Source organism: Pseudonaja textilis, chromosome 7, assembly GCF_049901715.1.
Source record: "Pseudonaja textilis isolate UNSWEBS1 chromosome 7, rPseTex1.2, whole genome shotgun sequence".
Lineage (NCBI taxonomy): Eukaryota > Metazoa > Chordata > Lepidosauria > Squamata > Elapidae > Pseudonaja > Pseudonaja textilis.
The window spans coordinates 60,093,960-60,117,108 of NC_141996.1; the positions used below are offsets into that span (position 1 = coordinate 60,093,960).

At 41.6% G+C, this 23,149-nt stretch overlaps 1 protein-coding gene across 1 annotated transcript in view; it reads left to right on the plus strand.

The window, feature by feature from the left end:
* The first annotated feature begins 269 nt into the window (after positions 1-269).
* CFAP47 (cilia and flagella associated protein 47) overlaps positions 270-23,149 on the plus strand; it is a 410,718-nt gene continuing 387,838 nt past the window's right edge. The window contains exons 1-6 of the mRNA XM_087937909.1: positions 270-371; positions 3,823-4,011; positions 4,436-4,801; positions 5,388-6,414; positions 21,320-21,399; positions 22,286-22,509. Coding sequence (XP_087794035.1) covers positions 270-371; positions 3,823-4,011; positions 4,436-4,801; positions 5,388-6,414; positions 21,320-21,399; positions 22,286-22,509 — 1,988 coding nt within the window. The remainder of the gene's footprint in view (positions 372-3,822; positions 4,012-4,435; positions 4,802-5,387; positions 6,415-21,319; positions 21,400-22,285; positions 22,510-23,149) is intronic.

A 23,149-nucleotide genomic window follows, 5' to 3' on the forward strand; every position in this document is an offset into this window, starting at 1 on the left:
TGTCTTGACCTCAGTGGACCTGACTGAAGCAAATCTGCACATCCCTATAAACCTATGCACAGAAGATTCCTGTAGTTTTGTTATGCCAACCGCCATTACGAGTACAGCACCCTACCATTCGGCCTGGCTTTGGCCCCTGGACTTTTACAAAAGTGCTGACGGCCTTAGCAGCACATCTCAGGAGCATGCTGGTTCACCTGCAATGTTATTTAGATGACATTTTAATATAATCCTTGTCTCATCTGCAGACAGAGATAGAGCTATGAAACATGGTCCGAGTCCTTCGGGATTATGGCTTTTCAGCCAATCTGGACAAAAGCCATCTGACACCTACCACTCAACTTCTGCACCTGGGCACCATAATCGACACAGTGAGGTTTTTTTCTCACCTGACCAACAGGCCAGCCTCAGGGAATTGTCCATTTGCATTTGAATTCTCAAAGAGTGCCCCTGGCCCAGTTATTTCAACTTCTGAGGAAGATGATTTCCTGTTATGTCTCCTCTTGGAAATTCAAACGAACAAACATAAAGCAGCCGTTTCACAATCAAATCAAACTGAAGGGAGTAACAAGATAATAGCTGGCAGAAACTGTTAGGACTCCCCTTCAAAATTCAAACAAACAGAGAGCTCTTTGCAGTAACGTCCTCATTCAAAATAGTCATTTTGTTCCTGGCAAAAGGCACCAGCTCAGCTGTGTCCTTTTATACCCATTAAGGCAACATGCTAATTAACTGGCTTGCCCTTCAGATTAACGTTTCCTGGTTCTGACGTCAATCCACGATCTAACAGTCATCAGAGTCAAAACTCCCCACAGGACCGATCCTTCCAATCACAACACTATGCCCCACCGCAGGGCCCTTCCCCCGAGTCTGATGATTAACTTGGCGTCGCTCGTTCCAATTGTCTCAGGTGGTCTACACATTGGAGACTTGGAAAAGAAATACCGTTCTGCGACCAAGCCACCAACGGATTGTGCAAACGCAACCAGGACATTCCGAGCACCAAAGGGAGATGAAGGTTTGAGGTGATATAAAAACTTATCGCCTCCTCATGATCATACGCACTGGCTGGGTGGCGAAACGAATGGGCCCAGACTTGAGCTCACGCCCATCCACGGTTTCCACCTTAATGGGTGGATGTACAGCAACCAATGGGATCCCATAGTGCGTAGCAAAAGCTCGGTCCATAAAGCTGGTTGTAGCCCCTGAGTCCACCAACGCAACAGCGGGAATTCCCTCCTTCTGTGACTGTAGAAAAATTCGAGTGTCCAAAAGTAAATGCCGAGGAGGGTCAGGATTTACTTCAGCAATTTGAGGTGGGGATGTGAAATGTGTCCGACCTAGGGTTTCCTTGAGGTCAGGTCTACCCTGTTTTCCTGACGAGCCAAGAGTGGTTTCAGGTACGGGTCTGCGGGTCCCTCTCCGTTTGCAGGAATTAACAAAATGTCCCAGACCCCCGCAATAAAGGCACAAGCCTTCCTGGAACCTTCTCGAACGTTCTCGCACCATTAAGTGAGGGCGGAGTGTGCCTAACTCCATCGGCTCCTCAACATTAACCGTGGGTTGTGCACGAGAAAACGAAGATGGTTCCATACCGAGCCGTTTGTGTCCATGTTGCGGTAAACGAGCTTCAATTCGTAAGCACTGAACTATCAATGCATCCAAAGTTAAAGCCCTCTCTGCATGGACCAGCTCATCTTTGATGGCATCAGACAAGCCTTCCTGGAATGCAGCCATATGAGCCGGTTCGTTCCAGTTGGAATCCAAACACAGCAAACGAAATTCTGCAACATATTCCTGCAGGGAACGTTTCCCCTGATTTATGTCCCATAGCCATCTGTCCACAGTTTGTATCTTAATTGGGTTCTCAAACATCACTCTCATTTGTTGAAGAAAACCCTGGAAATCATTCAACAACGGGCTATCTTGAACCAACAAGGGAGTAGCCCAATTAGCAGCCTGCCCGGTTAATAAACTGATCATAAATCCTACTTTAGACCAAACGAGATGACACCTCCCGCCTTCCAGCCATTTGGAAACCCGCCCTCATGAACAGATGAGTACCTAACATGAAGAATGACACCAGACCCACACCCATGAGAGTCACACAAGATGCCACCACCACACTTCCATGTAGAAAACAGACTCACACCCACTCAGAAGATGAGACACGACCATGGACCAGAAGCTGCACTGCAGCTGCATCACTACCCACTTCAAACCCCTCCGAGCCATACATGAAGCAAACCAACACCCACTATGAAGATGCAGCACGACCACGAACTCGAAGCCAAACAGCAAGATCACAGCTCACCAACTCAAATCCCCCAGCAACTAAGACTAACCTGAGCACAACCAAGCCCCCACCTGAACAGAACACGCCTCCAGCCAATCAGAACACGGCCAACCCCCCAACCAATCAGAACACAGCCAAACCCCCTACCAATGAGAACACACCCCCACCCAATCAGAACACAGCCAAGCCCCCACCCCATCAAGTCCCACCCCCACTAGCAGTTAAAAGGAAGAAGCAGCTACAATCTCACATCACTCCGATAAGCAAGAGCCGAAGACAGAAGCCTGAAGATGATGAATGAGACTTCATCGAAACGTTGCCTAGATACTTCGAATCTTACGCGGGAGAAAACCCGAACAACCAAAGATCCATATATATATATATATATATATATATATATATATATATATATATATATATATATATATATATATATATATAATGTCTCACCTATATTCATAGATGAGAAGACAAGGTTTCAGAATTCAAAATATTCAAGCAGAAACAAAACCGGATTTAAAAGGGTTAAATTAGCACAGTTTTCCAGTCCTTGGCAGACTTCCCGGAACCTGTCAGGCTAATCAGAATTGTCCATAAATCACGAGGCCCCTCCAAATGTATTCTTTCGACTCATCAAACACTTTGCTTCCAAGCAAAGCTTGAGAGTCAGCACGCCTCTTTAAATAACCTGGATAGGCGTGTCAGTCTCTCCAATCAATGTTTGGCCTGATGCCTCCCTTCAGATTGACGTTTCCTGGTTCTCCTAGTTCTGGCGTCAACCCACGATCTGTCAGTTTCCTCGCTGGAAACTTCTGTCTCATTTTGTTGATCATTCGCTGGCATGAACGAAGTCGAAGGTTCTGGGGAGGATTGTCTCTGCGACAATCTCTCATCCTCCTGGCTCACGTCTGTGTCCTCTGATAATTCAGACTCCACATTCACAGCAGGCTGCAACCTTCCATCGTCAGAGTCATCAGAGTCAAAACTCCCAGCAGGATCGATCCTTCCAGTCACAACACACACACACACACACACACACACACACACACACACACACACATATATATTGAGAAAAAAAAGAAAGAAAGGAGAGAATAGAAAGACAAATTTTTCTAAAAGGGGGAGGTAATACTGATCAGGGACACCATCTTGCCAGATCGGACCCTGGGCGTGCCAACCGCCTCATTTCATTTCTTTATCTTACTCCAGCCATATTTAGGCCATTGCAATGGCAGATGGCAATACCTCGAGAGGACCTTCCTTGAAGGCAAAAGCCAAAACACACAACTTGCGCAAGCAGGCTAAGGAGACCTCCAAAGCGACCGAGAAGGATGCCCTAAGGCGCCACAAGGCCCTACAAAAGAAAATAGAAAGGAGATCTAAGGAAGCAGCCAAGGTGCCTCAGGTTCCTCCATCCTCCAGTCCCTCTACCTCTGCTCAACCTCCCCCCCAAATGTTTCCTTCTCCTCCAGGTGCAGCTTGCCACTTCAGGAACAACAGGCTCTGACTCCTGAAACATTGGCCAGAGGGGCTCCAGAGGCCACCTTCACCCAACTGCTGCCGGTCTCCGCCAAGACAAGTCTCTCCCTGAGGAGATCCCTGAGAAGATAAGATCCTGGATGGAGTTGTCTATTTGCCAAGGCATTGCTTCTGGCATCCAGCAAGCCACCAGGCCCAGTCTGTACCCGGTAGGCTCTGAACAGGAATCTCACTTGGTGAGATCCCTACCCAGGTCTGAACAACCTTTGGTTCAGGTCCCCTTACATAGGGAACCCCCCCTCCAAGAGCAGGAGGAGGAGATGGAAGAGGGGGAGGAGGAGGAGGAAGGTGATCAGCTCATGGACCCTCATAACTTCGATCTGGGGTCCATGCACTATAGCGAACCCCTATCAGATATGGATCCCCTAGGGGATGAAATGTCCAAGGACGAGGGGCTCATCCCTGACCAGCCCATTTTCACGGGCCTCTTTAAGCCACAACTATTCAAATCCTTATTGTAGAAGGCCAAAAATATCTCAGGTTTGAGTAAGCAACCCTCCTCAGCCCACCCCACCCCCTCTGGGGAGGGACCTGAAGACCTCATATTTAACCAACCAGTGGTAGAGGCCGAAACTATTCCAGCTCCCCCTGTCCTTGCAGATCTGGTCCAAAAACAACTGGCATCTGGAGGGGTGCCCCCAGCCCCCTCCAATCACGACAAAGGTCGATGAGCCCATTATAGGCCAGGCATCCTCCTCGACTCCTACTGAGACTTTAGAAGCCCTAAAACTGGAGGAAAAGCGAGCCGAGCTGGCCCTGCACAGGGTCCATCAGTCGGACACATGGGCCATAAGATCGGCTACGGCCGCATCTTTCTTCACTAGGTCCTCTATTAGATGGTTGCGCCAGCTTAGACAGCATGTCCCCGCCTCCAACACCAGGGCACACCAGGACATTGCTAAGATCACCGCCGCAGTGGAGTTTTCGGTGGATGCCACATATCACTCCATCAAATTTCCTGCCAGGGCAATTACATCACACACCCAGGCCGCCGCCTACTATGGCTCAGATACTGGCAGGCGGATTTTAAAAACAAAGCCAAGCTGGCCTCCTCTCCCTTAGTGGGGGACAAGCTATTCGGCCCCTCCCTGGACCCCTTACTTATGGAGACCAGGAACAAAAAGAAATTCCTCCCTTCCCTCACCCAAAGGTCAGACTCCAGACAGCTGCAGCCCTTTCGGAGGGGTTCCTTTCAGCCCTTCTACCTGGCCCCTTTCTCTCCCAAATATCAGAGGCCCCCCTCTTTCAGACCAGGCCAATTCCAGGATCGACCTGACTCGGGAGACAGGAGTAGGAGGGGTGCCCTTTTCGGGGGTCCGGAAGCAGACCTTTCCGACGTTCCAGGTAGACATGACAACTCTATCCCCATTGGCGGACGTCTAAAGTCGTTTGCCAACATATGGGATTCTTCCACTTCCGACTCTTGGGTCAGGGACACCATTAGGTTTGGCCTTGGCCTCGACTTCCATTCCACCCCCCCAAATTTCTTTATGTCATCCCCCCCCCCTCCAAAGACCCAATTAAACACAATCTGATAACTTCCGCCATCCAGCACCTGCTCAACATTAGGGCCATCCAGCCTGTTCAACCAGACCAACGAGGTCGGGGCTTTTATTCCCACCTCTTCATCATTCCTAAACACTCGGGGGGATGGTGGGCCATCTTAGATTTGAAGCAACTTAACCGCTTTTTAACCTACCGCAAGTTCAAAATGCACTCCCTTCAATCTATATTACTGGGGATCAGACAGGGGGACTTTCTCACATCCGTAGACTTAACAGAAGCCTACCTCCATATTGCCATTCAGCCTTCCCACTTCAAATTCCTAATGTTCTGTTACAATAACCAACACTTCGAGTACGTGGCCCTTCCCTTCGGACTGGCCTCTGCCCCCAGGACCTTTACCAAGGTCCTGGCTGCCCTGGCGGCTCATATCAGAAATACCCCCATCCGTCTCCAATATTACCTTGATGATATTTTGATTCAATCATCATCTATCGATCAGGCAGTCAAAGACACCCAGGCAACCTTAGATTCCCTTCAAGATCATGGGTTCATCATAAACTGGAAAAAGAGCCAGTTATTTCCCTCCACTCAGATAACCCACTTGGGGGCTATTATCAACACAGTGGAGAGTAAGGTTTACCTATCCTCAGAAAGACTCCTTAGTATTCAGAAATTGGTTAAAGAAGGTGCCCTTATTGGAATTGTCAAAATTACTGGGGAAAATGATTTCCTGCATTTCTATTGTTCCCTGGGCCCATCTCCACACCAGATCCCTACAGTGGTTCCTGCTCCCGTACCAGAGATCCGGAAGAAGCAATTCCAAGTCCCCAGTCAGGGTCCCGCCCAAGGTCCTCACGTCCCTCCTCTGGTGGTCTTCACTCATCAACAAGGGCTGCTTCTTCAAGGAACCTCAATGGCTGACTATTACCATGAATGCCAGCCTATCCGGATGGGGTGCCCACTTCCAGTCTCTCTCATCCCAGGGGAGATGGACTGCAATAGAAAAATCGTGCAGTATAAATTGGCTGGAGCTTCATGCCGTTCTCCTGGCCCTGTGCAGCTTCCTCCCCCAGGTACACGGGCAACACGTCCTCATTTTGACAGACAACATCACAGCCAATGCACACATCAACAAGCAAGGGGGCACACATTCAATCCAGCTGATGAAGGAAGCCGAGCATCTCTGTCGCTGGGCAGAGACCAACCTTCTGTCCATCAAGGCAGAGCACATATCAGGGCTATCAAACATCCAGGCAGACTGGTTGAGCAGGACCACCATAGACCACTTGGAGTGGCGCCTCCATCCATCCCTGTTTACAGAGGCAACAAGGATATTCAGGAAACCGGTGATAGACCTGTTTGCCTCCCCCCTCAATACCCAGCTCCCCAGATTCCTTTCAAGATACCCGTCCCAAGGAGCGGAGAATCACAATGCGCTCCACTGCCCATGGCCCTCAGGGCTCCTCTATGTGTTCCCTCCTCTGGCTCTGGTACCCAGGGTGATCCAAAAGCTCCTCCACGAAAAGGCGGAGTTGCTCCTAGTAGCTCCCTACTGGCCCAGACGGCCGTGGTTTGCGGACCTCCACACTCCCTCGGTGGCCCCCCCAGAGGATCTCTCCAGACAGGATTTCCTTGTCCCAAGGGCCCCTCCTGCACCTGGACCTGCAATGGCTCCAGCTGACCATCTATAGGTTGAGCGGAGCACTTTGAGGAAAGGTCAGCTCTCAAATAAGGTCATTGACACCATCCTAGCTGCCAGACGACCATCAACAATCCGAATTTATAATGCCACATGGGCTATCTTCTGTTGTTGGTGCAACAAGCTTCAAATCAACCCAGTTTCTCCCTCCATAGCTCAAATTTTAGAGTTCCTCCAGGAGGGACTTGACAAGGGGTTGTCCCCTAACATGCTAAGGCATCAGGTAGCTGCCCTGTCTTCTGTCCTTTCCTATGACAGTCTCAGTTCCCTCTCTCACCACGCCCTCATCCGAGCCTTTCTTAAAAAAAAATTATCTGTGCCCTTAGGGGCACCTGAATAATGCAAATGGGTGTAGAGCCTTTTTGGAACTGCTGAAAGGATTGTATGGTAAACAGGAGATAGGTGGTGTCGTATCCCACCCCCTCTGTTGAAAGAGGGCTGTTAGTCCTAATGTACTGTAGATCAGGGGTCTCCAACCTTGGCAACTTTAAGACTTAATATGTAATTTTCTATAGAATTCTTCCTGTTTATCATTCGGGGCATAAATTGCAATCAAAAGTATCTTTCTATTATTGTCCATTATTTCTACCATTAATATTCTCCCATCATCATCTGTATAAATCATTTTTGCTGGTATGGCCTCTTTAATATATAGAACCACCCCTCTTTTCTTAGATTGTGTCAAAGAGGTAAACAATTTCCCTAATTTTGGTTGTAATAACAATTGTTCATGTTGCTTTTTAATATGAACTTCTTGTAAACAAATTATGTCAAACTTTAATTTCATTAATTTATGGAAAGTCTTCCTTCTCTTAACAGCTGAATTCAGTCCATTTATATTCATTGTAATCAATTTTTTCTCTTCCATAATTATGTTTTATATTTAGATTTAACCACTCTCGTGGGTCTTGCCTCACGTTGATCTTTATATCCACTTGTCCACCTACTGCACCTTCTTCTTTTCCGATCTCCATTTGTTCCTCTTGGGATTCAATTGATGGGACCTCCTTTCCTGCCCCTCCTTCTCTCCCTCCAAGAACCTCTGCACAAAACAGTTCTGCTTTCTCGATTGAATCAATTCTATGTCTCTGTTCCTGCCACGTAAACATCAATCCTTGTGGGATCAACCATCTGTAAGACACCTCTTTTTCCAATAACCTTTTAGTCAGGAATCGATATTCTCTTCTCATCTCTCTCACTCTTCTAGGTATTTGTTTTAAAACCAAAATTTCTTTACCTTTGTATTTCAGTGGCCTCTCTCTTGCTACTTGCAATACTTGTGTCTTCATAGATTTTTTAACAAATCTAATATGAACTTCTCTTGGTAGGTTATTTCTCATCGCATATCTTGTAAAGACTCGATATATCTCATCTATTCCATCCATCATCTTCTCTTCTGTTATCTCGAGCGCCTCCGCCAAGATTCCTACCATTATCGCAGCCAAATCTTGTCCTTTTTCTTCTTCTATGTTTTGAAATCTGAGATAAAATTCTGATCTATCCAACTCCCACTTCAACATCTCACTTTTTCTTGTTCAATCACTGTTAATCTATTGTCAATATTTCCAATCTTCTCCTCTCTTCGTTTGCCCCCTCTTCCACATTTTGAAGTCTCTCCTCATATTTTACCATCATCTGTTGGATACTTTCCACTTTTTCCTCCATCCTACCTGTTCTTTGTTCAATAGTATCCATTTTTACCTTAAGATCTTGAATTCCTTGCATAATCATCTGAAAGGATACTCTTTCTTGTTCTTTTCTTTATCTTGCTTTAACAATGTCTGAATTGAGCGCTGTCCAGATGGTGGGGAGGCAGAAGCAGACATAGAGGCACCCGAAGATATAAGTTTCTTACTCATTTTAAGTGGTTCCAGCTCTTCAAGTTCTTTCAAATTTTAATCCACAAAAAAATATGAAGTTATAATCCAAGATAAAAAGGCCAACAATAAAAAAGCCAATAGTGAGAGAAAAAAAAAAGAAAAAATTCTTCAAATTCTTCCTGATCTTAATCCAGTTAAAAAAAAATAATCCATAAAAAAGAGTAAAAGTAAGAATAAAAACCCAATAATAATAATAAACAAGACAAAGCCAAAAAAGGAGAAGGAAAAAAGAAAAGGAGAAAAAAAAACAAAGCAAAAACCAAGAAAAATAAGTTTCTTCAAATTCCACACCTTAGTCCAGCCAGAAAAAAAAGAAACCTCAATTGAAAAAAGGAAAAAGAAATAGTCCACTGATGTACATTAAAAAAAGGAAAAAAAAAAAACAGGATCCAAATGAACAGGAGAAAAAATAAAGCAAGTTAAATCAAGATAAAATAAAAATAAAAGAAAAATTCAGAGGCTTCCCTTTGCAAATAAATCAGGCTTAAAAGTAAAGACCTTGATGTTAGTGGAGGGGGTGGCGGAACTCAAAAAAAAGAATTAGAAAAAAAGAATATGCAACAATACACTGCACTCTATTTAATTATCCAAGGCTCTAATTATAACTCCCTTCTCTTTCCCACAAGCTTCAAAGCTAAGCCATAAATATCCAGAAAGACACCTGTAATAATATTCCACAGGGTGCTTTCCTCTATCTTATCAAAGGATGTCCTTGAGAAGAAGAGTCTGTTTTTTTCCAATTCAAGTAAAATATTTCCAAGCCTCTAGATGGCAGTGTTACGAAGTATCTTAGTTCTCACTTTCCCCCCTCCTCTCTGAAGAGCATAATAAACAAGGGAAAGCCGACGTGGAATACACAAAAGCAAAAACAAAATCAAAAGGAGCAACTTTAAGACTTGTGGACTTCAACTCCCAGAATTCTTTGCTTTGCTGGCTGAGGAATTCTGGGAGTTGAAGTCCACAAGTATCTGTTAAGTATCAATTTACACCCCCCCCAGTCCACCATTATCCCACCTGGGACCTCAATAAAGTCCTTCTCTCCCTCACCAAAGAGCCTTTCGAGCCCTTGAGGGAGACGGGTCTCCAATTCCTAACATATAAAGTAGTTTTCTTGGTGGCCATTACATCAGCCCGACATATCTCAGAAATAGCAGCCCTGTCTGTCAGGCAAGACCTCTGTGTCTTTCACGCAGATAGGGTGATCCTCCGACCCGACCCCACCTTTCTGCCAAAGGTTAATTCGGCTTTCCATAGAGCCCAGGAGCTCATCCTCCCCAATTTTTGTCCCAATCCATCGCAGGAAAGGGAACAATAATGGCACTGTTAGTCTGCTGTCAATATTTCCAATCTTCTCCTCTCTTTGTTTATCTTCTTCAATTTTTTGGAATCTCTCATCATATTTCACCACTATTTGTTGAATATTTTCAATTTTTTAATCAGTCTTACCTGTTCTTTGTTCAATATTCTCTGTTCTTTGTTCAATATTCTCTATTCTTTTTTCAATGGTATCTGATTTTGTTTTAATGTCTTTAATGGACAAATTAATGTCTTGGATTCCTTGCATAATTACCTGTAAAGTCACTTTTTCTTGTTCTTTATCTTGCTTTAACATTGTCTGAATTAAGCGCTGACCTCCAGATGGTGGGAAGGCGGAAGTGGAAGTTGAGGCGCCAGAAGGTATGAGTTTCCTACTCATTTTGAACGTCGAAATCTTCAAATTCAAGTAGCCAATTATAATCCAAAATGGGGGGTAGAAGTGGTAAAAGATAAAAAGCCCAATAAAAGGAAAGAAAAATTCTTCAGGTTCTTCAAGATCTTAATCCAATTATAAAATGGTCAGTTGTAATCCAAGGTAAAAAATGGAAACAAGAAAAAGAAAAAAGCCCAATAATAATAAAAAAAAGAATGAGAGAGAAAATTTCTTTAGGTTCTTCATACCTTAATCCAATTGAGAGGTCTCAAAAGTGAACAATAAAAAAACAAAGAAAAACCATAAAGATGAACCAAAAATATGAATGGCAAAAAAGAAAGTCCCAAAAGAAAAAGAAAAAGGAGAGATTCTGAGGCTTTCCCTTTAAAGCAGAAGGCAAAAATAAAAATATTACAAAAATAAAGATTTTTTTTCTTTTAAGGAGAAAAAAAAAGGAAAAGACTACAGTAAGACTGGTAAGGATGGACGGCACAGCTAAAAATAAAATAAAAAAGAACACACTGCACTTTGTTTAATTATCCAAGGCTCTTATTAAAAGTCTCTTCTCCACAAGCTTCAAAGCCAAACTTCAATTGTTGATAGAAGTCCAGAAGAACACCTGTAATAACACTCTCATGTTCTTCCCTCTATCTTATCAAGTTGCAATGTCCTTGAAAGAGGAATCTTTCACAGTTCTCTCAACTTCAAGTAAAATATTTTCAAGCCTCTAGTTGGCAGTGTTACAAAGTTTCTTTGTTCTCTCTCCCCGCATCCTTTCCCAGATAGAACGTAATAGAAGTTAAAAAAGGGAATGAATATCTATCATCTATCATCCATCTATCTATCTATCTATCTATCTATCTATCTATCTATCTATCTATCTATCTATCTATCTATCTGAAAAAAGGATTACTAAAGGGAGCCTCTAATCTAAAAAATTAAAAAATCAAAAAAGAGAAGAAAGAATAACTATATATATGAAAAAAACCAGTCCAGTTAACAGAGCTAAATCACGATAGAAGTCCAGTAGAAAAAAAAGTGAAAAAATAAAAAGCCAAGCCTCACTTTGATGTTTCCATTTAAGAACTGCCACTTACTCAGTTCTGTCAAAACTTTTACAGATTTCCCTTTTTCTTAGGGTGTCCTTTAAGTCTCAGAATAATAGTAAAAAAAAAATTCTCACCCAAGCCGACACACTTTCTCTTTCAGTCTCTTCCATTCCAGAGCTGTCCCAACTTCAGCAGCTTAATGGCTGCCTCTTAGCCGCTGGCAAAAGGGCTTCTCCTGGATCAACCAGGGACTTTGCAATGTCCCTGGGATCCACCGGATGTGCCATTCACTATCATCGTCTCTACGGGACGGTTTAGGTCCGTTTGGACCAACCAGGGGCTGAGATATCAGCTGCAATCTTGGAGCTCGATTGCAGACCGTACTGTCGCGACGTCAGCTCCTCCCACTTGACTATGTATCAGAATGGTCAAACAAATGGTAACTTCAAATCTCAACAAATAAAATGCTCTGTCTTACATATTGGCAAAAAAAATCAGAAAATAAAATACAAGCTGAATAGTCAAGATCTTGATGATGATCCAAGCTCTGTAAAGGACCTTGGAATACTCATCTCTAATGATCTAAGTGCTAGAGCCCACTGTAACTACATAGCCAAAAAGGCATTAAGAGTTGTTAACCTAATCCTATGTAGCTTTTTCTCTGGTAATATCTGCTAATATTGCACTACTAACTAGAGCATACTAAACATTTGCTAGACCAATACTTGAATACAGCTCATCAGTCTGGAGCCCACATTACATATCTGATATTAGCACAGTTGAGAAAGTCCAGAAATATTTCACAAGAAGAGTTCTCCACTCCTCTACTCATTATAGAATACCTTATGCCACCAGACTTGAAATTCTAGACCTAGAAAACCTTGAATTACGCCATCTTCGGTCTGATCTAAGTATGGTATATAAAATGGTATATAAAATCATACATTTCAATGTCCTACCTGTCAATGAATACTTCAGCTTCAACCATAACAACACAAGATCACACAATAGATACAAACTCAAGGTTAACCGCACCAAACTTGATTGCAGGAAATACGACTTCAGCGACCGAGTGGTCAATGTCTGGAATACTCTACCTGACTCTGTAGTTTCTTCCTCAAACCCCCAAAACTTTAACCTTAGACTGTCTACTATTGACCTCAACTCTTTCCTAAGAGGTCTGTAGGGGGCGTGCATAAGCGCACCAACGTGCCTACCGTCCCTGTCCTATTGTTTCTTTTATTTTTCTTATATTTACCCATTTCATGTATTCATAACTATGTACATACTTATACCTATTATCTTGTAAGCAATTGACAAATCAATTAAATAAAAATAAAAATAATAAAAAATAAATAAGTCACCTAATAGTTGGGTTGGAAAATATATAAACCAGGATAGACATTTTAATACTGTCTCTTTAAGAGAATGCTAAAACTGTAATTGGGTGTGGTTCCTCAAATGGCCATAAGATGGGGCCAGAAACCTGGGTTGTTTAATTCCTGTTCTGTTGTTCTGGAGAGTGTTGCCGTTCCTGTATTGACTGTTATTCTTGGATTTGATATAAGTCTGTTACTGAACTGTTTTTGATACTGGACTTCGTTATTTGGATTATCCCTGGACTGAAAACTGATTGCTTTAACCCTGAATTACTTGGACTGCTTGTTTGAACTTTGCTTAACCGTTTTACTGGAAGTAAAAACCTACATTTTACTGTACAGTTTATCTGTGTGCTAGTTGTATGTTATTCTTCACCACTCTCACTATGTCTCCCTGTGTGCCCTCATTCTCCTAACGGGGAATTACCTCAACACCGTTTATCGCATTTCACAATTCATTGCAAAAAGTGGTAAAAGCTATAACATTGGAGAAACAGTAATAATACCCTCTATAATAGAATTTATCTCAATAGTAATGCATCAGGATGTACCTGAAATTTTAAAAACGTTGCCCCTAAGCAATAGCACAGTAAAGTGACAAATTGAAGAAATGGCAGTTAATGTTGAAAAAAAACTTATAAGTATTCTCCAAAACTCTTCATTTTCCATGCAATTGGACGAGTCTACCATTGCAGATAATAATGCTTTATTGATGGCATATGTACATTATTTTGATGAAAACAATACATCACGAGAAAAAATGCTATTCACAATAAATCTCATTACAGATACAAGAGGATTATCTATATTTAATACTGTGAAATCATACTTTACAAAAAATATTTCTCTGAATAATATTGTTGCATGCGCTGCTGATGGAGCACCATCAATGATAGGTCACTATCGTGGATTTGTTGCTTATTTGAAGGAAGAAGTGCCAAATGTTTTGTGTATTCATTGTGTGCTGCACAGACAACATCTTGTAGGAAAACATCTAAGTACAAGTCTCCATTCATCATTAACTATAATAATTCGAGCCATAAACAAGATCAAATCCAATGCAAAAAACGATAGAATGTTTTGACAGCTTTGCCAGGACAATAATGAAGATTTTAGTACGTTACTTTTGCACACAAAAGTTTGGTGGCTGTCAAAGGGTACATCTTTGGCTTGTTTTGTAGCATTATATGATAGTGTCATACAATTTTTTGAAAGTAATAATGAGACCAATCTGTGTCAACAGTTACAAACAGTAAATAATGATGCCTTTTATTTGGCAGATATTTTCAAGAGATTTAAAGATGTCAATTTGCAGCTTCAAGCAGCTAATAAAACTCTTATAGGTTGCCAAAGTATTATGTCATTATTTATTGACAAACTTGAACTACTTCATTATACTCTATTGAAGAGAGAATTTCATCAGTTTCCTGAATTATCATCTATAAAAGATGATGTAACTCCAGAGGATATTGACAGATTCAGTAGCTACCTCAACAAACGAATTGGACATGGAAAAACAATTTGAAGATATTTTGAAATTGAAGGTGTATGATTGGATGAAAAATCCTTTTACCGCAAATATTGAAGAGGCTGATACAACTTGCCAAGAAAAACTGTTTGAAATTAGATATGATGAAGAAAGTAAACATAAATTTGATAGTGGTGGATATGAAAACCTATGGCAAAATAAAAAAATTGCCTGTCTTATATCCAAATATGTGGAAAGTGATATTCAGTTTATTGATACCTTTCCCTACCTCATATCTTGTGGAATCAGGTTTAGTGCTGTTAATCATATTATGACCAAAGAAAGAAACCGCATGAATATTTCTGAAAGAGGAGACCTTCATTTGTTCCTTACAAAAATTAAACCAGATATCCAATATTTAGTTTCACAGCCTCAGCCATCTCATTAATAATTTAATTAATTAAATGCAGACTTTGCTTTATGTCAGCTACTGGATTTTTTCCATTCAACCAAAAAGAATGAACTTCTGATCACTGGATGTTTCAAAAGGAATTGTGAGATGATTCCCGCAGGATTCAAAGCAAAGTCCAACAGCTCCCAGGCATGCAGTGATAGGTAAGAGAAGTTAGGACTCCTCCCCTTATTTTGATGTGTATTTTGTCAAACAAAGAACCAACATGTTAATTCCCCCTCCCCTTTTTCTGGGAATGATCTTTTTTTAAATAAAGTTTTATTGAGTTTTAACAAAACAAATAAAACATCTTATTTGAGTACAGCATGGTTCCGGGTTATCACATTTCCATACAGACACAATTTCATATGCATATTCATCTTATGTATTCAACTTCATATCTTATTACTCTTTTTCCAACTTCTCACTATTTCTCCCTTTACTTCTCTTAATTTTCTTTTATGGTTATCTCATTTTCTTCTTATTTGATTGTATTTCTTTTACCTAAATTTCTATATCTTTTTATTCATTATACTTATACTTTCGTCTGTCTTGTTTACAATGTTATATGTTCTCTTCCAACATTCTTAAAAAGCAAAATTCCCCCTATGATTGCCAATCGGAGTGCAACACCTTTAAGTCTTATTGTTATTATCATATGAATTCTCATTAAACATTGAATTTGTGCATTCTATAATTATAACATTCAAATTTCTAATATCTATTTTATACCATGTAAATCTCATCATTCAGACTTTGCTTGGTACTTCCCCTTGAAAGTGTAAAAAGAAAAATTCTAAAAACATAGCAAAAGCAATATATCTATATATATAAACATTAGTAGACAAAATAGTTATTCAAATTCATTCTAGTACTGGTATGAGCTTTGTAAATCTTTCCCATTTCTTTTCAATATTTATCAATCTTTGAGAACAATTGAAATGTTTCCCTCCCTCCCTTCTTCATTATTACATTAATTGTTAATAAGCATACCATTGGATAGTCATACAGTTTAATCTTATAAATGATTTACTATTAATAAGCAAAATAATTATTCAAATTCATTCTAGTAACTGGTATAAATTCCATTATAAATCTTTCCCATTTCTTTTCAATATTTTATCAATCTTACCATTTGTAATTGTCAATATAAAGGTTAAAAAAGGGGGCTTTTAACCTCCTTTTCTCTCTCCTTTGCCACTTAAAAATCTTTTTTCAGAAGTATCCCTCTAAGTACTTTTAGATTCATGGTACCTTGCTTAGATGTTCTCTGTTGTTTAGCTCCAGACTTGTGCCAGAAAGAATCCTAACTCCTTGGGATCCCCCCCACCCCCATATTTTACTTCCAATGGAGCACCTTTGGAGTTCTACACCTTCTGGCAATTACTGCCCCCGCCGGGAGTAGGGCTGGCGGCAAAACCCAAGACCACTGCATGCTTCTGATGTGGGAAGGAAGGTCACTGGGCTGCAGACTGCTGTGCCAAGCTAGAGCCAAAGGAGGCACCAGGAGGAGGAAGAAAACCTGAAAAAACTCCAGCAAAGCCTCATGAAACAGTGCTTAAAGCAGAGGAGGTTGTAGAGATCACCCCTCCAAAAGGAGAGGAGTTGGGAACTCCAACTTCTTCTGAAGAGAGTGAATCTGAATCAGAAGACGTCCAAACAAGGGCCCTATGACCATTCCAGTGAGATTAAGGGTACCCACGTCAGGAGCCAAAGGGGAAATGTTGGCCTTGTTAGACTCTGGGTGCACAAGGTGCATAATCAGCTTGGAGGTAGTAGAGAAAATGGGCTTAAGGCTAAAGACTTTAAAAATGCCCATAGCCTTTTGCCAACTGGATGGATCGGTAGCTGGGGTGGCCCTGCACATTTCATAATGGAACCAGTAGAAATGACGATGGGGAAGCATAGAAAGCACACATAGACTTTGTGTTTTATTGTGGCTCCTGGGATGGAACACCCCCTAATACTGGTTTTGCCCTGGCTCCGGAAATGGAACCCCCATGTCGACTGGAGGCGGGGAACATTGCGCATATGTACTGACCAAGCCCCAGAAGGGGAGAGGCAATCTTAACAGAAACCCAAGAATCCCACAGAGCTGGCCTCCACAGGCACCAAGAATCTGAGTGGGGAGGAGAAAATTCCAGAGGAATATTGGGACTTAAAGGAGGTATTCAGTGAGAAGGCATCGGAAGAACTTCCCCCCTATCGCTCAACAGATTGCAGTATTGAAATTTTGCCAGGAGTGAAATTCACAAAACCGAAACTGTACTCGACACTGCAGGAAGAGCTGCGGTCATTTATTGATAAAAATTTGGAATGTGGTTTCATCCAACCTAGTGGCCCCAGTATTATTCTGTAAGAAGAAAGATGGCTCTCTTCATTTGTGTGTTGGTTATAGGAACCTCAACGCCATTTCAGTAAAGAACGTGTACCCCCTCCCCTTGATGAAGGATATGTTGGCCCACTTAGCCAAAGGGAAATTTTTTATGAAACTCGACCTGACAGAAGCTTACTACCGAGTTCAAATTAAGGAAGGGAATGAATGGAAAACTGCTTTTAACTGCCCAATGGGCTGTTTCCAATTCAACGTTTTCCATTTGGCCTACAGGGGGGCCCCTGGAGTATTCATGCAAATAATAAATCAGGTGTTGCATGAACATTTATACAAGGGGGTGTTGGTTATCTTGATGATATTCTTATCTATATGGAGACTCGTGATGAACATGTGAAAATAGTGCGTTTAGTTCTGGAAAAACTTCGAGCTGCTGAACTGTACACAAAGTTATCCAAATGTGAATTCCACCAGCAGAAAAATGACTATTTAGGCTATCGCATATCACATGATAGCATAGAAATGGATCCGGGGAAAGTTCAGGCCTTTTTGGAATAGGCCTGTCCCCGCACCAGGAAACAACTGCAAAGTTTCTTGGGATTTGTTAATTTTTACCATCAGTTTATCCCTGGTTTTGCAAAGATTGCACTGCCTATTACAAATCTCCTAAAAACCAAAGGGGAATTGAAACTGAAACCTAGTAAACCCCTGGAGTGGTCTATGGAGTGTCAAGCTGCTTTTGAGAAGCTGAAATGACTGTTTGCTGATGAGCTGGTGTTCAAGTACCCAGACATGGACGCCCCTTTTGTAATTCAAGCCGATGCGAGTGATGTAGCAGTTGGGGTGGTGTTACTACAAGCAAACAAGATGAGGACTCTGCAACCATGTGCATATACTTCCCGTAAACTAACTGAGACCGAGAAAAGGTGGGCCATCTGGGAGAAAGAAGCTTTTGCTGTTTGCTGGGCTCTGTTAACCTGGAGGCATTTTCTAGAAGGGGCAAAACACCCTTTTGAGGTGTGGACAGATCATAAAAAATGGAGGCTTTAAAAACGCCTTGGAAACTGTCTCCCAAGCAAGTTCACTGGGTGCAGTACTTTAAACTCTTTAATTTTTCATTGAAGTACATTCCAGGGGGGAAGAACTTCATGGCGGATGCTTTATCTAGATTACCTCAATATAATAGTGCCCTCCCAGAAGTGGTTCTGCATATTGTCCCCATGAAACAGTTGGCGGCTCCAGTGGTTACCAGAGCCCAGAAAAAGAAGGAAGTTGAATTATCAAATGATTTATCTTCCCAATTAAAAGAAGCTTGGAAACTTGATGATTGATTCTTGGCTCATTCAAATAACTGTACAGTTAGAGATGGATTGGCATGGGTGCGGGCCAAATTATATGTTCCAGAAAAGTTGAGAAACTAAATATTCCAGCAAGCTCATGACTCTAAAGTTGCTGGACATTTTGGATTTGTGAAAACCTTACACTTGGTTAAAAGGCAATTTTGGTGGCCTACCTTGAAAAAAGACATTGAGGCTTATGTGGCTAGTTGTCCTATCTGTGCCTCAGCCAAACAGCCACTGGTAAACCAGCGGGTTTGCTACAAAATGTGGCTAGGCCAACTGCTCCATGGAAATACATTTCTATGGATTTTATAGTGGAATTACCTGAAAGTTGGGGAAATACAGTTATCTGGGTAGTAACAGATTTGTTTTCCAAACAGGTACACTTCATACCGTATGCAAAGATCCCATCTGCGAAAACTTTGGCTAAACTATTTTACATATCTATAGGTTACATGTGTTCCTGAACGCATAATCTCAGATAGGGATGTACAGTTTACCTCAAATTTTTGGAAGGTGTTCCTGAAATTATTGGGCTCTGCCCAGGGCTTTAGCTCTGCCCACCACCCACAAACCAATGGGGCTTGTAAGAGAGCTAACTCTGTATTGGAACAGTATCTTAGATCTTATATAAATTATCAGCATGATGATTGGGCTGACCTATTGCCATTAGCTGAGGTGGCATATAACAATTTGGTATACAGCAGTACTGGGTTTACTCCATTTAAAGTGGCTTTGGGACAAGACTTTGTACCTATACCCGAGCTTCCACAGGAGAAACCTAACATTCAGTCACTGAATGAGTGGATAACCCAACTCCAGCTTACCTGGCCTGTTACCCGTAAAGCATTAGATGATGCTCATCAAGCTCATAAAAAATTTGCAGATAAAAATAGAACTCCACAAAAACCATATCAAGTGGGTCTTATCCACCAGATATTTTCAGACTACACAAAAATAAAAAAAGCTTGGACCTAAATATGTTGGACCTTTTCCAAATGAATTGTGAATCCTGTGGCAGTCCAACTGCAATTAATGAAAACCGTCCAACGAATCCACCCTGTCTTCCATGTTAGTTTGTTAAAACCTGAACCTACCTCCGACCTGAGACTGGCTCAGGTCAATTCCCCCCCCCCCTCCATGCCTTTGCTAATTGAAGGTGAGCAACATTTTGAAGTTAAAGAAATCTTGAATTCTAGGAAACAAAGAGGTCGACTTCAATATTTAGTTGTTTGGAAACATTTTGCTCCTTCCCATTCCGAATGGGTGAATGAGAAGGATGTTCAAGCTGCTAAGCTTGTCAAGGCATTTCGTACGAAATATCCTGATAAACCCTGAACTTGAGTATTACGATGTTATATGTATATTATTCTTTTATCTTGTATTCTTTCTCTTTTTCAGGACTAACGCCTCTTTTTCAGGGGAATGTCAGCCTTCAAGATTTTCTTCCTTTGCTTTGCATCTTTCGGCTGTCATAAGTAATGGGGGGAGGAGGGAGGACATGATTATGGGAAGTGAGCTGGAGGTTTTACAAAACAGAACTGTATAAGTTGGGGGGGAAGTTTCTTGCTTAGGCTTCTAGCCGATGCTATGCACAGCCGCAACTCTTTATCAAAATATGACAAGGTCAATGGACAGAGGCCTCATCACCACCTGGATGATGCTATACACAACTTTTAATTGGATGAGCCAATTGAAATATTGGGGGTGGGAATGTTGCCATTACTTTGTATATGTGATTTAAGTGCTCATTTTCTCAGATTCAGAATTCTTTTGTTTCTGCCACTTGATTTCCAGTAAAAGATATATTTTCTCTAATTAATGGAGTCTAAGTATTTCTTTCTTGGATTTTGAATGGAGCACCATCTGACACATCTACTTGCTCGAAACGGATTGGGTGGGTCAGCTTTTTCACTCTGATCCCCAGTTTCAGGACCGTGGTTAGGTTGATTAGGCACCTAGTGCAGCCTGAATCTATTAGGGCTTGGAAAGTCCCCTGAATTCCTGTTTTTGGGGGCGTGAGCCATATTGGGAAGACGAAAGTCCACTCACCATCATCGTCACTGTCATAAGAATCTGGCAATTGATCACTGTTCAGGCAAAAGGTTCTCCCATTGATTCTCCTGAATTCATGGATGTGTTCCTTGATGAACTGCCCTCCCTGCTTTAGGCTGCTGAGCTCATCTTCCGTGTTATGGGTCCTTCTCTGCCTCCTCAAATCTGACCTCTAGCAGTTGTAGGAAGTCATCTACATCATGTAGTTGGGGGCCCCTTCTCTTGTGGATGGTTGCTAGCCATCCTCTTGCTTCTCCCTCTAGCCCCTCAGAAATGGCATTCACCATGGCTCTAGGGGAGGGATAGAGGTGTCCATAGCATTCCAGGTGGATCTCAGATGAGTCAATGAATAAAGCTGGGTCTCCATCAAATTTCCCCCTGAACCAGGGCAGTTCATTGGGCTCTTCTTCTTCCTCTCCCTGTCGCCCTCTGTAAGCCTGCACTTGAGGTGGCTGACCTTCCGCCCCAGCTCTAGTTCGCACAGGGGGAAGGGACTGCCTGCTGCATGGGGGAGGCACTGGCTGCTACTGTGGGCTCTTTTTTTCCTGGTATGTAGAGAGGGAGAGCTACGGTCTTGCCTGCTTCTCCCCACTTCAAAAGGCCCTGTAAAAATTCCCCTCTGTTTTGGGTGGCAGGACAGGCTGTCATCACGAATGGTGGTCTGTTCATATCCCTCCCTCAGCTGCTCTATGGATCTCCCCAGGGATTCCATCAGGTACTTATCTGGTTTTGTCCCTCCCAACAGAACAGGTTTCTCCTCTGAGTTGAAGAGGAACTGTCCTCCTTCTGTAATTATGCTATCAGTTTCTGTTTACTTCTGGCTGGAAGCCAAGCTTTCTCCTGATAGCCTCCGCCATGGCTGCCTGAGTTTCTGTCCATGCACCCCAGATGTCAGGGAGCGATGGAAAAGGCCGGGACACAGGCACCCCAGTGATTAATTAGGAGAGTTGGCTATCTGTCAGAATTCCGGCAGTTACTCCAATTAAATCATGAGCCTCAAGTCACACTCCCAAAACTAAAGATTTATTTGAAGTTAACATTCTATGTCTGGCACTAATCTGGGCGTAGCCAACTGTGAGATACATAATTCACTGTCACCCTTGATCCTGCTTTCCCCCCCAACCCTCTGGGTGTATCATCCAACAAAAGACCTCCATAGCCAAGAGTCATCAATCATGCTCTTTAATTTGATTTTTTCACAGCAGAAACTTCAGTCATCTAATTAGTCTTTGAAGAAAATATGAATGGAATGTACTTTCCATTCCACAATGTTGCCTGCTGTTTGAAAACACCCCCTTCTTTCTGTTGTCAACTATAAAATGTGTATACAAAATGTTTCATGAGTTGACAGACATATTCATAATCAAGTCTAACTATTCAATATGAAGCTATGACTTTTGTTTTATTGGATAACTACTTATATTTCCAAAGTAAGAAACAGACACTTTACTGATTATTGGAGAATAATCACATACATTTGGACATACCTGAAGTATTTGGCTTTGTTTTCAGCAAAAACTGAGTGTTAAATAACTAAATAATATGTAATGGTTTGCTAGCAAGTGGTACAATGATAACTAAATTACTGTATTTTTATGCAGACCTGGAAAAAAATCCTTGAAAATGAAAACATAAGGAAGCAGGAGGCTGTCATCCAAAATAAATGGGTTAGGAGGAATACATCTAATGAATTAGTTTTTCCTGCAGAAGACACAGCAAAATATACTTTCTTCCAGAAAATTGTAATGGCAGCTCAGAACTGGTTTACTCTTTTTGGTTGGTCTAAAGGACCAAATCCAATTTCAATTCCATATTCTCTAAGACGGTAAGAGCAGATTGTTATCACAGACAACTTTTTTTTAAATGAATGCTTTATTAAACTTTTAATATTTTTCTTTGAGTTGGAGAAAAGAGCAGTGATTTATATTTATAGTTGTAAACTAGACAACCCTTGACTTATTGGTATTACTGGTATTATTGGTTTTACTGGTATTTCCTTATCAGATTTCTCAGTGTTTTCAACAATAGTGAAGCATCTAATGTATTGCTTTCAGTGGAAAAGTTCTTAAAAATTCAGGAAGATGTTCAGAGATTTGTCTATCTTGAAAACAATCCATGTATAGCAGTCAAACATTTGAGCATGGGAATGTTTTACTCCCTTTTGTATTATGCCATAAAACCTTATATAAAATTTGCCAAATTCCCATTCCATGGGAGTCATGGATTCTGGATTTTGGATTATGAATGCATTCTGTAACTTATCCCATTTAAGGTACATTGGTTCATCACTGTTGCCCTATGATGTACCATTTCACCCAGTTAAAAATTACACACAGACAAAGAGTTATGCACAGATAAATATAAGAGTTTCGATAGTATATAAATTATTAAAAAATAAAATATCAGTTTCATTGATAGTTAAAAGAGGCATATGTCAGCGTTCCAGGAAACCTCCATTCCAATCA